General features: G+C 41.1%; 1 protein-coding gene and 1 pseudogene across 1 annotated transcript in view; one reads left to right on the top strand and one right to left on the bottom strand.

Moving 5' to 3' along the window:
* Pdlim1 (PDZ and LIM domain 1) overlaps window positions 1-10,766 on the top strand; it is a 38,107-nt gene extending 27,341 nt beyond the window's left edge. The window contains exons 5-7 of the mRNA XM_010620943.3: window positions 3,726-3,877; window positions 9,392-9,509; window positions 10,286-10,766. Of these exons, the coding sequence (XP_010619245.1) occupies window positions 3,726-3,877; window positions 9,392-9,509; window positions 10,286-10,472 (457 nt within the window). The 3' untranslated portion in view covers window positions 10,473-10,766. The remainder of the gene's footprint in view (window positions 1-3,725; window positions 3,878-9,391; window positions 9,510-10,285) is intronic.
* LOC104859972 lies at window positions 8,345-8,760 on the bottom strand (annotated as a pseudogene).
* Window positions 10,767-13,235: the final 2,469 nt, after the last annotated feature.

The raw sequence follows: 13,235 nt of genomic DNA, 5'->3' as shown, positions 1-13,235 counted from the left end.
TTTTTTTTTTTTTTTTTTTTTTTTCTCTTTCTGTGATTGGTTTTCTAGTTTGAGTTCATTGTGGTCACAGAACATACTATGTATAATTTTAGTTCTTTAACATTTGTTGAAGATTATTTATTTATTTTGGTTCTATGGATCAAACTGGGGACCTTGTACTTGCGAGGCAGGTGGCAGGACTGAGTTAAATCCCTGGCCCTGTTGAGGTGTATTTTATGGCCTAGGTCAAGATATATATAGTTTTGGTGTTATGTTTGTGCATACTTGAATGTTCTCCTTTAGTTGGGCAGAGTGTTTTACAAATGCCAGTTAGATTCTGATAATTTTGAGGTTTTTCTGTATTCTTGCTGATTTTGTATTTAGTTCTATCAGTTGTTGAGAGAGGATTAATGAATTCTTAAGCTATAATTGAGGATTTGTTATTTCTCCTCTCAGTTTATTAGTTTTAATTTCACCTATCTTTAAGCTCAGTCATTTGATACAGACACACTTTAGATTGTTATAGCTTCTTGCTGGGTTGATCTTTTTGTGACTGTTATATGTCCCTTTTCTTCTCTAGTGACTTTGTTCAGATATATTCTGGGTCAGATGTAGACACTCTTCTACTGATTAACATTGGCATGTCTTTTTTCACCCCTTAAACCAAAAGCTCTTATGTCCCTACTATGGTCACTTCATTATTCCAGTCCAGAGCGATAGGCCTGCTGTTTTTGATCCTCCTTGAGTTTCTGATCTACTTTTTGTTCTAGCTGCTCATTGGCTGGAGCAGGCCTACTTGCTATGTAATGCCAGCAGGCTCCATTCCAGAAGCCTCTTCCAGGGAATGGGTTTAAAGGGAGTTTCTTATAACATAAAAACACTGGGGTTCCATCATCCCTGACTTTGTCTGGCATCTTGCCAGGGTGGGTGCAACCTGCCTACAGTATTGTCCTGATTTTTTTTGGGGGGGTACCAGGGATTGAACTCAGGACCTCGCACTTGCGAGGCAGGCTCTGAAACCACTGAGCTAAATCTCCAGCCTGATTTTTTTTTTAAAAGATACTGTTAGTATAAGATAGTACAAGTTTTAAGATAGAAGTTAGTTCCTTAATAGTTTAATATCTAAGAATTAGAGTTTGGGTCTTAAGCTATTGCCTGTGGAGTAGGTATGCTGTGTTTCAAATAAGATAATGGATATTGAAAGTGCTTTATTAAATCATCCAGCAGCATAAAAATATTATCATTACTTGAAAATAGTAATTTCTCACATTTTAAAAATACTTTCCAAGGCTATTTGTTGAAAGAGTATGTGATGCCCTGTGGTTTGGGTTCTTTCATTTTTAGTGTTCTGCTGGTGGCTTCCAGACAAAACATACACTAAAGAAGAGGAAAAATTCTTCCCAAGAACATTCCATGGTCTGATCTTGATTTAAAAATAGTTCTAAGTGTAATAAAAGAAAGATTCACAAGAAATAATGTAATGTACTTTTTATAGGGGAAGTTCCAAGCATCTAACTAAAAACAAAAAACAAAAAGCTGAATAGGCGAGGCTGAAACTGGCCCCTATCCTTCGTCACCTGCCCATTTGCCTGAAGAGTCTCCCACCCTTCCTAGCAGGTGGAGGGAGGAAGACAAAAGGCAGGATGGGTTGGGGCGGCTGCTGTCCTTACCCCAGCAGGATTCTGCAGACCAGGAGCAATGACCTGATGTTTCTGCTTAGATATCAACCATTCCTTGCAGCAGCAAGCAGATGTCACTCTTTAGGGGCCTTGCTTTGTGTTGCCAGAACATGGTTGGAGTCAAGGAAATACTTGGGGCTTCACTCCTATGATTGGCTCTGCTTCCAGCAGGGGACTGAGTACTTAAAGTGCCCTAGGAGGCAGGCTAGGCTGCCCCACTGTTGTCTCAGAGAAAAGAAAGGGGAAAGAACAAACTTGGGGAAAAATATATAGGGAAAATACATACCTTGATTTTCTTTCAAAATAGAATGAATATGAGTTATATTACACAATGACTGGATGAGAAATAAGTGAATAAATATAATTGGTACAATTCATTTGTACCTGCCTACATTCTTAAAGCTAGAAGGCAGCCTGGTGGGCTGGAGAACATGGAGCTTTATTATTGAGGAGTTACAACTTGTTTATGTAGAAACCTATCTACCTGCACGATAACTTCCACCATCAACAGTCCAGCTGATATTTGTTCTTCACTTCTCTGGGCACATTATCTCTCTGGAGACTTCTGAAAACTTGCAGAGTGGGAAGAAGGAGGTGATTTGGGTCCAGGAGGTGGGCCACCCACATCCCTGAACGGCCTTTGGTGCTGCTTCCCTGGAGGACTCCTGTGATCCTGCAGGGAGAGCAACAAGGAAGAAGAGGCATTGAATCTACTTGGCAGTGCTGCCACTTAACTGCTGAGTTCTGACTGTGGGCTGGACTGTCCTGCTTATCTTCTAGGGGAGACAAGACAATCCTGAAATGAACAAATACAAGTATAGTATATGGTGAGAGAGCAAGTGGCGGGTAGAGTGACTGGGATGAGCTGGGATCAGGAAGCTCTCCTTCAAGAGTACATCCATGTGAAGCCTGGGAGCCCTGACAATGTGTGGGGAGACATTCTAGGCTGAGGAAACAGGTACAAAGCCTCTGAGGCCGGTGTGGTTCAGGCACTGAAAGAAGTCTTTTCTGGCTACAGAGGGAAGCTAGGCTGGATCTTTTAGGGCTTTAGCCTTTCTGTAATGAGTCTTTACTTCAAAGGAGTTGAATGTTATTAAACTTGTATTTTATTATTAAAACTGTAAATACTTAGTTCAAAGTCAGATGAAATTACACTGAGCCACAGCATGATATAGTGTGATTTGTGTGTTTAAAATATCTTGCCTTTGGTTGAAAATAAGACTGTCCTCTAGCTGAGAATGGCAGCAGAGGAACAAATTCTTGTCTCGATGATACTGTTGGTAGGCAGTGGCATGGCTTGGACTTGCACATAGCTGGGATGGTGAGAAGGGGTCAAATTCAGAATAGATTCTACGGGTATCCAGCCTTTCCACTCTCCCTCCTAAGACCAAGGCTGCATAGGACTCTTGCTGCTGTCTTGTCCTGCTCTAGGGTTCCCAGAGTGACAGGGGACAGGTCTGAGAGGCAAAGGTTGTCTTGCCTGGTTTCTAAGCTTAAACCCTTTAAAGTTTGCAGAGCACTTTCACATTTCAGTCTTACTACCACCCTTGTAAATTAGGTGGTTACCTCTGTGTTGTAGGTGGGGAGGTCCAAGCTCCATGTCATGAGGAGGCGCTTATATTGTCAGGATATGCAATTTGAGATCCTTAGGAAAAAGAATGCGATTTCTGCTTATGAAATTGAAATGGTGCATGTGGCCCATATAGAGAAACTCAGCTGAGTTTTTAGTGGTCAAGATTTTCCTTCTTTTAAATTTTCTCTTGAAAGTGTTTATATAATTTAAAAAGAAGTAAAGCATTTTCCTTCACATGGGGGTAAGCCAAAAGTAATTAAATTGCTGAAACTACTTGCAAAAACAGTCTATTACTGCACTGAAGCAGTGACTAGCTTTGACCATGAGGATCGATACTTATAATTTAGGCAGGTCTACAGCTGGATTAAAAGAAGTGGATAATTTCTGTGCATATTTTGAATCATGCTATTTTTGCTTAGAAGGAAGTGCTGGGTGTGGTTTTTGGTAACTTCTGACATGTCTTAATAAATTTCCAAATATTCTTTTCTTTATAGCTTAGATCATTCCCAGCATTCAGGCAGCCTCATCATTGAAAAAGAATCTGAAGTTTACAAGATGCTTCAGGAGAAACAGGAGTTAAATGAGCCCCCCAAACAGTCCACATCATTCCTGGTCTTGCAGGAAATCCTGGAGTCAGAGGAAAAAGGTAATCAACTTTCCCTTTGGCCAGAGGTTCTTTTGTTCAAGGTCTGCTGTGAGAATTAGATGTTGCTTAAGCATAGGTTAATACAAACAGGAGGTAAAAAGAGCACAGTATTCATGAAAGGCATGAGTTTTTTGTTTTTCTTAAGACAGGGTCTCACTAAGTTGCCCAGGCTGGCACTACAGGCATATGGCACAGCATTTATTTCCCTCCTGGTGCTAGGGATTAAACCCAGGCTCTTTAGAGAGCCTAGATAACTGCTCTACCACTGAGTTATACCAACAGCCCTCATACAGACTTCTAAAATGCTAAAAACTACTAGCAGGGTGAGAGAGAGTGTGAGCCCTCTCTTTACTGCACCTTTAGATCCAGTGTTGATTTTAAGAAGCCCATATACCATATATCAGCAAGCTGGTGAAGGCAGGTGCCTGTTTTCCCTTTGAGATTGTAGGTTTGTTCTCACTGTAGGGTAGATGGCCTCTTGAGGGCCTGAGAGCCCCAGTATGTCTGTGTCCTTGCTCTGTCCTTAGGCTAGTTCCTCAGCCATTCTAGGATCAGTGTCATTAATTGTGCAAAACACCCATCACCTTGACTAGAACAGAGTAGATATTTCATGATTAATATATTTGAAACTTTTTCGGGATGCTCCCTTATTCATGGGTGAGCTCTGACTCTTGTTTTCAAAGTACTCACCCTTGTATATAAAATGGGTACTCTTCGGAGGGACAGCTGGTGATTCTGTTGTGGAGATGGGCCTCAGCCAATCTGCAGCTGGCTCTGGGCAGTCAGCTAGGGTCAGAGCTTAGTGCCCTATGACACTTGTTCTCAACAACCCTGCTGGAGACAAAACTTAAGGGGAGTCCTTCCAAAGCTGAGCATACCCAACATCAGGGCTTCCTCCCCGCTGCTGTGTGTTCTTTAGAGAGAGTGGCAATTCATCCCCACAGAAAATTAGAAAACAGTATTTCTTTTATGCTAAAAGATACTGTTCAACAAGCAGTTTCCCCCTTTGCTTGGAGTACCTATGTAGCTGGGAAAAAAAGAGCCAAGTTTTGTATTAAGTTCAATATTATGTTTGACTGCCAAATGACTGGGGGTCCAACCTTTGAGGGTGATGGGTTTATCAAAATGTGAGAAGCCACAGCTTATTTTACTGAGTGAATGGGTGGGAAACTCTTCACATTAGTGAGGCAGTCAGTTATCCTGTTCAAACTGGGTTATAGATGCAACAGAACTTAGCTGGGTTAACAGAGAAGGATCTGAGCAGGGAGTTGCCAATTTCATGCTCTTCAGGATCTGGACTCCTTCCATCCTGCACCCTGACAACCAAACCCATGGCTTTCATGTTTCAGGGAGGAAGGAAGGCACATTGTTAACTTGGGAGTCCCCTTTCAGATGAGCCAGCTTTTTCCTTCTCAGTAGTCCCACACTATTCCATTTATGTTTTATTGATCAGGCAATTGAGTCACATGGCCATACCTGGTTGCACAAGAGTTAGGGATTTAATTATTTTATCCCCTAATCTAGATGATGTCTTGTTCCAAAGAAAATCAAGATTTTGCTGGAAAAGAAGAGGGAGATAACAGATCTTGTAGTTTCTGCCATTTCTCTTAATGTGTACTTGCATTGAATGCAAGAGAATAAAAATTCTAGACTAAAGATCCATCACATTCAGAAAGCTCTATGGGAAGGGAACTTCAATGCTGCTTTCACTTGAGATGAAATGGTCAAGGCTTAGGGCAGAGGCTGGTACAAAGCAAAATCACCCAGTGGAGATTACATCATTTAGAAAAGTCCCTGGTAAGGAGGAAAAGGAAAAGACCTGCATCACAATCTTCCTCAGCCCTGCCAAGACCTTGAGCAAGTTGCTAGTCTTTTTAAACCCTAATTCTTTTTTTTTTTTTTTGGACTGGGGATCGAACTCTGGTCTTTGCGCTTGTGAGGCAGGCGCTGGAACCACTGAACTAAATCCCTAGCCCTGCAGTGAGACTCAGAACCTCATGAGATTGTATAAAGGATTAAGGCAGTGTGTATCATAAAATGCCATGTGGTCAATCAGCAAGGCATATCTGTCTGCTGCAGGTTTGATATAAATCAATTAAGACTCAATGCAGGTTGGCTTATTTAGGATGAACTTCATCCTCTGTATTAGAAGAAAAGGGTGTTAGTTTCCTCACACTCATCTTGCTCTGGATAAATTTCTAAATTTACAAGCAGAAGGAGAGTGTATATTTTTAACTGTGGTAAAAATAACAAAACACATAACAAAATTTACCATTATGATCCTTTTCAAATATTCAGTTCCATGACATTATATTTATGTTACTATCATCATCACTGTCCTTCTACAAAACTGTTTTCATTTTAGCAATACTGAAACTCTACCATTAAACAATAACTCCCCAGTTCCTGTCCCATCAGTCTCTGGCCACTGCTACTCTGCTTTCTGTCTCTGAATATGACTTTTCCAAATACTTCATGTAAGTGGAATCATACCATTTGTTATTTTGTGACCAGTGCATTTTACTTAATGTAATATTTCAAGGTTTATTCTTATAGTATGTGTCAGAATTTCTTTCCATTTAAGGTGGGATAATAACCATTGTATGTATATACCACATTCTGTTTATTTATCCATCTGTAGAAGGAGACTTTTAAAGAGTGCAGATCTAAAAGGAGACATCTTTACCCAGGAGACAGTGTTGACCGTAGGCTCCCGGAGGAGAAAGTTGGACACTGGCGCAGCAGATATCCATTCTTCTTTTGGCTGATGCCCCTGGTTCCAGGAGGGTCCTCCAGTGGTCTGGAGTTCTAAAGAGGTTACCAGTGCTAGATTAAGTATTCTGAACTTGATTCTGTAGACAGTATAGAGCCATGAAAAATTGTTGTTGAACAGTGGAGTTGATAGAAAAATCAGCTGTGCTTTAGACCATTTCCATTTTTCTCTAGAAACGTGTGGTATGCAAAGATCACTTGAAGAGAAATTTAGAAATGTTTGTAGTTGCCTGGAGTCTATTCCTAAGCTACTTGTGAAGGGAGAAGAGATTTATTGAATTTCCAGTGTTGGCTGCATGTGAGAGAAAAATTCGTTATGCCAGCAGGTGGCGCTGCAGGGCGGAGCAAGCTGCGGTAAGGGCTGAGTCATTCACGCACAAGGTCTTTAGCTCCATCCGTGCTCAACTGAATTCAGCACTTGTCTCATTCTAGAACAGGCTATGGATTCTCCTGCCATGAAGGAATTTCATGCCTCTCCTCACCTTCTTCCCTTCTGCCTTTTTGCACTCCTCTTTTCATGGTGATTTTTCTGCTGATTAAATTGTATGAAAAATACGACCCTTTGCTGAGTGGTTCTTCCTGTGGTCAGTTTTGCCTTTCTGCACTGTCCAGGGTGCAGTTGAGCTGTTATTCCTTTGTCATGGGGTAGGCAGTGAAGCACTATCAGCTAGAAAGTGAGTTTGAGATGCTTGAGGCAGGATATGTGGAAAAGCCACCCGCATGAATCCTTCTGAAGTCCCTCTGGGCAGGTCTGAGATTCAGGTGAGAGGTGTGAGCCATTTGCTTTCTATGCAGAATTTAAGGGGCATTAAAAAAAAAAAAAACCGGCTGGGGATTTAGCTCAGTGGTTCCATTGCCTGCATCGCAAGTGCAAGGTCTTGAGTTCAATCCCTGGTACAATAAATAAATAAATAGATAGATAGCATTTTAATATTTTTAAAAAATAAAAGTTAATGTAAACAATAATGAAAAAAAAATAGGGCAATAGTCTTCTCCCAAAGGAAGGAAAGGTTTAGGAAAAGCAAGAAGGTGCTGCTTTGGGCTTGGGGACATGGAAACTCCAAGACAGCATCCCCAGTGCACCTACTGACTGGGCAAAACTGAACCTTCCACTAGCCATAGAATTCCCATCTTACAATAATAGAAACACTGGGGCCTCTGAATCTCTTTGTTACACAGGTTTCGCTAGTTGGGTATCTGTTCCTCAGTGTAGACAGTCCAGCACTGGTGGGGACACCTGAGAGGCTATGACATGAGTACCCAAAAATCTAGGCTGCTTTCAGATCTGTTTTTCAGACTTGCCCGTAAGCCAACAAACAGTAACCCAAGCTAGCCCTCACCTTGTGTTACTAAGTGGTGGGTAACAAGGGCTGCTGATCAGCTGTGGTCTACTGGGCTTGGCAGAGATGAACCCTGACACCCTGAGTATTCCCATTCTTGGGGCCCTAGTGAAGGAAGATACTCTCTGGGTCTTGCTGCTCTCATGGGAGAGGACAAGGCTACATGGGACAACACAGAACCACACACTTGTGCTTTGCCTGAGGGCTCATATCTGCTCCCTTTTCATTGGCTGATGCCCATGGATGGGGAAGTCTGCTCCACCAAATGATAATAATAGCCTACCATCATTTATTTTATTTTATTTTTTTCATTTTAGCAGTTTTAATTAAAGTTGTATACAAGAAGACTTTATTCCTACATCTTCTCAATTGTTTCTTCCTTTTATTTGCCCCTTTCCTTTCCTACTCGGCAAGATTTGGCTTTCCATTCTAGGATCTTTTTGTGATCTTTTTCAGTTTTAGCCTGATGTTAACCACCTTGCTGGAGTGAATGCCCACAACGACAGTTGTGCCATTTGCCTTTTCCTGCTGAACCCATTCAATATAAATGACATATTTCTTTCTGTAAATCTCTTTGTCAATCTACTGACCTTTATAGTGTCCTTGCATAACCTGAACCTTATCATCCTTTCATCTGGGCATAGATCTGAACATTGTATTTCTGTCTCAGCTCTTTGGAAAGAGGGGAAGCCATAATCTTCCTGCAAATGTGGGAAGGTGCATTTTATGGTTCTTGGTTTGGTCTGAAGTCACAAAAACATTGAACTTCATGTTGGCCTCTGCAGCTCCAGCAATGGCTGCAAAAGGGTAGAGGGGCCTATTGTTATTAATAGCTACAGAGACACAGTGCTGTATCCCCTAAGATATGACAGACTGGGCTGTGGGTAGTCAGAATCCAGTAAGTAGGTATGTGATTCATGTGTATGAGGGTCCCTACAGAAAAGCTCCTTTCTCTGTATATGATTTTTATCTGGCTGCTGTTCTTTTTATGATATAGGTGTCTTTCTAGATCTAAATATACTGTCTTTTGTTAGATAATGTTTATGTTCATTATTTATTGTACTTATGTAAGATTCTCATGTCAGTGTGTGCATGAATTTAATCAGAATATAATATAATTTGTGTTGTGAGGACTGAACACATACCAGGCACATATTTAAAAAATCTTTCTGTTCAATAGTGAAGAGAAAAATGTTCTGCTTTATAGAGAAAGTGGGATACCGGAAAAGTTGAATAACTTGGCTCCTGTCACACAATAATCATATCTGTTTGACTCCAGTGCTCGTGACCTTAGCTGAACATACATGTGTGTCATCTGTCTATCTAATGGGTTCGAAAGATCTAAGCAATACTGGTGTAATTCTGCACCTCTCAAGAGATGTGAATGTTTTCCTCATTTCAGGGGATCCCAATAAGCCCTCAGGATTTAGAAGTGTTAAAGCTCCAATCACCAAAGTGGCTGCATCTGTCGGAAATGCCCAGAAGTTGCCCATATGTGACAAATGTAGTACTGGCATTGTGTGAGTATCTGCTTCCTACAGTCCGTGGAGGCCCTGCAGGTGGGAAGTAGAAAGTCCTGGACATTGCATAATTTGAGTATAAAGGTGTCCTAGTTACTTTTGTCATTGCTGAGACAAAATACCCGACACTCAAAGTGGGAAGGTTTATTGTTCACAGTTGGTAGAGGTTTCAGTCCATAATTGACTGGCTTCATGGCAGGGTGACATGGCAGAGGGGTATCGCAGAGCAGGCAGGAGGCAGCAGCAGACAAGCAGAAAGCAATGACAGCAGCACTCCTTCTGTCATTTATATTCCACCTTTAATCCCAGCATCTCACCATTAATTCCAGCATCAGATGCTTAATCCCAACATCACACCCTAGATTCAGCTGCCTCTGAAATGCCCCACGTATAATTGCATGAGGTTTTGGAGGAACATGTAGACACAAACCATAGCAGAAAGAGATAAGTTCTGCCTGGAAAAGGAGTAGAGGCCTGGAAGTCTTTGCATTTCAGGACCAGGTGGTGTGGGTTTTCTCTTACTATGGAACCCTTAGGTTATTTATGAACATGTACAACCAAAGAAAATAAGACTACTCTGTGGGAATGGACGTGGTCTTCAAAGACATGTTTTTGGACCCCAGGCATGAAAACTCCCTTTACACCCACAATCAGACCAGTTGAGAGGCTGTTTTGTCTTTTGATAGGTGAAGCCCAGGCCTCACCACTGAAAGGACATGGTGGAGTGTTGCCATAACCTGCAGGTGTTTGTTACTCTTTTTCCCTTGCTTCTACAGTGGTGTGTTTGTGAAATTACGGAACCATCACCGTCACCCTGAGTGTTATGTGTGCACCGACTGTGGTACCAACCTGAAACAGAAGGGCCATTTCTTCGTAGAGGATCAGATCTACTGTGAAAAGCATGCTCGGGAACGGGTCACACCACCAGAGGGCTATGATGTGGTCACAGTGTTCCCCAAGTGATCCAGCAGCTCTGCACTGACGGCCATTCTCCACTCAACCTCTACTGTACCTGCTGTCTTGACTGGTGTGGCCTTTCTTCTCTGAGTGTACTGTGCTTCCCTTAGTTTTAGCCTTACACATTAAATGTTGGAGTTCCTTCCTAGGCTTTGTGATACCTGCTTTTACATTTATTGGAAAATGGTTTTGTTCTCTGTCCCCTTGCCAGCAACACTGTACCTTCTTTACCTCAGTTCTTTACTGAAAATGACCTTGGTCATATTTTAACCAGCCTAAATTTAGTATGTCTGATATTGATTTTGTTTTACACAATAAATATATAGGTTATAAAACAGTATGGTGTCTCTTTTAATTTGACCCTTTTCCCCCTGTGGCCTGCCTGGTGAGATTTCTCAAGTCTTTCTGCTTATTTTGGGTTTTCTACTTCTCTGAGATTTGTAAGCTTTTCTCATTATGGGGAAACTGGTATTTGAAGAATCTGTGTTTTTATATTTCTCTGAAGCTTGCTCCAAATCATCTTTTTCAGACACTAAAAATATAGTTCTGGTTTTAATGAAATTATGTTTTCTTTACATCTGGTTATTCTAGGACTTATTTGAGGAAATGAAGGCTTCTCAAATAACAAATTAGAGCTATACCCGTTGGCCTTAAAATATTCCTCCATAAATCAATTTCCAGGCTAGTTGTTACTATCATAACTCTTCTCCTTGGTGAAGAGAAGCAAACTCAAGAACGTGGATACCAGTAGGAGAGAGCTCAAGGAAATGGCTAATGCCCTCTTCACAGAAGAGGCTGTTAAGTCTTGAGTCAAGATCTGACTGAGGTCACCATAATTTATCTCCTGGTGACTAGTCTCTGATGGAGTCACTGACTGAAAAGTACCATCATTCTTCTAGAGGATGGTATTAAGTGTTTGCTGAGAGTAGAGGGCAGGGCACTCCAGCCAATCCTCCTTCCCCCAAAAGATTAAATCCATTCTTAAGCAGTATACAAAATATACTTGTTGATTAAGGAATAATGTTAGATTTCACTATGACATCCTTCAGATAACATAAAAAGGAAAGTTTAGGCTCACTTTTTCAGAGAGTTTAGTCTATGATTGGTTCTTAACAGCTATCATTTGGATTATTGACGGGAACAGGATTGGGTGGGCAATAGATTCTTAGAACTTTCTTCAATCTTTCTACTGATAAGTAAAATTTCTCCATAAAATGTCTGATATTTCTCTTGCCTCATGACAGCTTTACTTGCTAGGAACAGATCTTAGAGGAGGTCTTGCTGCCAATAGAGAACAGGTAGCAAAAGATTCAGGTAAACACTACTACTGTTAAACATAGCCTCTGCAGTTGATTTATTTTTTGGCTGATTTAATGGAATGTCAGCATTACTATTGCTAAATGCAAGCTGTATTGTGTGGCTAAGAACCCCTCTCTTTCCCATAGTATTTGGCTAATAAGCTATTTCCAGCCAAGAATAATGGAAGATTGTGCCTATTGTGATCCATGCTGACCAATACTCTTTTTTTTTTTTTTTACATTTACTTTAAATGATAGCAGAATGGAAGGAACACACTGAAATATCGTTATTCTGACCTGCAACTTCTTTAATTAAATTTCCAGATAAGCTAGAGTCATGCTCTCTGATCAAACTATTCTCTGATTTGGAATACACCTGTTCCACTTGATTTAGTTAACCTTAAATTCTGTTGCCTGTCAGAATTAAGCCAGCCCCCTCCTCCAAGTGAACTTTTCTGATTGTGCAAGGTGAGATTGTCTTGGTTACCTCCTCATTACTAGTATAAAATACCCAATACTTAACAATTTAAAGAAGGAAACGTTTATTTTAGCTCACAGTGTGTAAAGGTTTCAGTCCATAGTCCACTGGCTACAAGGCAGAACAGCATGACAAAGGGGCATGGTAGAGAAGAAAGAGGTTGTGGTATGGCAACAGGGAAGCAAAGACAGAGTCAAGTAAGGAGGCAAAGACTTAGACCCTTCCAGGCCTTGTTCCCAGTGATCTATCTCCAACTAGGCTCTACCTCCCAAATCACACATATCTGTAAACTCATAAGTGCACTAATCCACTCATGATCCAATCACCTCTCAAAAACTCCACCCATGAGCACATGAGGTTTTGGGGGGATCTACATATAAACCATAATAGACATGAGTGCCACTCTTTTATGCTCCCATGCCCTGGGTTCACCTTGGCATTAATATCGAAGGACTCTATCACCTTGTCTCCTGCAGGGATACCAGTGTTTGCAGAAAACATGTAGAAATGAGTGCTTCATTGCTGTCCAACAGAAGTATGATGCAAACCATGCACATGATTTAAAACTTTGAAGAAACTATATGAAAAAAGGTAAAAGTAATCTTAACATTTAATACCACATAACAATCCATTATAATTTCAATGTACCACAAAGCTGTATCTCAGTAGGCACATGTGATTTGTTGGTGTACTACGCAGGACAACCAACCTTGGCCACCTTAAAACAAAGACATCTTGGATTTCTGCTTCCCTCCCAGGTACCATATTTTTTCCTTTAGTCCTATACTTTCACCATGTCTTCTAATGACCCTACAGTATTTTCCTTATTCTCTTGCTCTTTCTCCTCTGCTTAGGACTGCCTTTTGAGGGCACTTTTCTTTGTTATTCCTGGCTAAACCCTAGAACCCTGTTCTTTCTTGGTCCTCATCCATTTCTTTCACACAGCAGCATTTTCACCACTGCTTGCCTAGGGCTTTGTAAAGTGGCTGCTTT

Source organism: Fukomys damarensis, unplaced genomic scaffold, assembly GCF_012274545.1.
Source record: "Fukomys damarensis isolate Sample0158 unplaced genomic scaffold, DMR_v1.0_HiC HiC_scaffold_8, whole genome shotgun sequence".
Taxonomy (NCBI): Eukaryota; Metazoa; Chordata; class Mammalia; order Rodentia; family Bathyergidae; genus Fukomys; species Fukomys damarensis.
The sequence above is the reverse complement of the archived record's forward strand: the minus strand, read 5'-3'. Positions and strand labels throughout refer to the sequence as shown.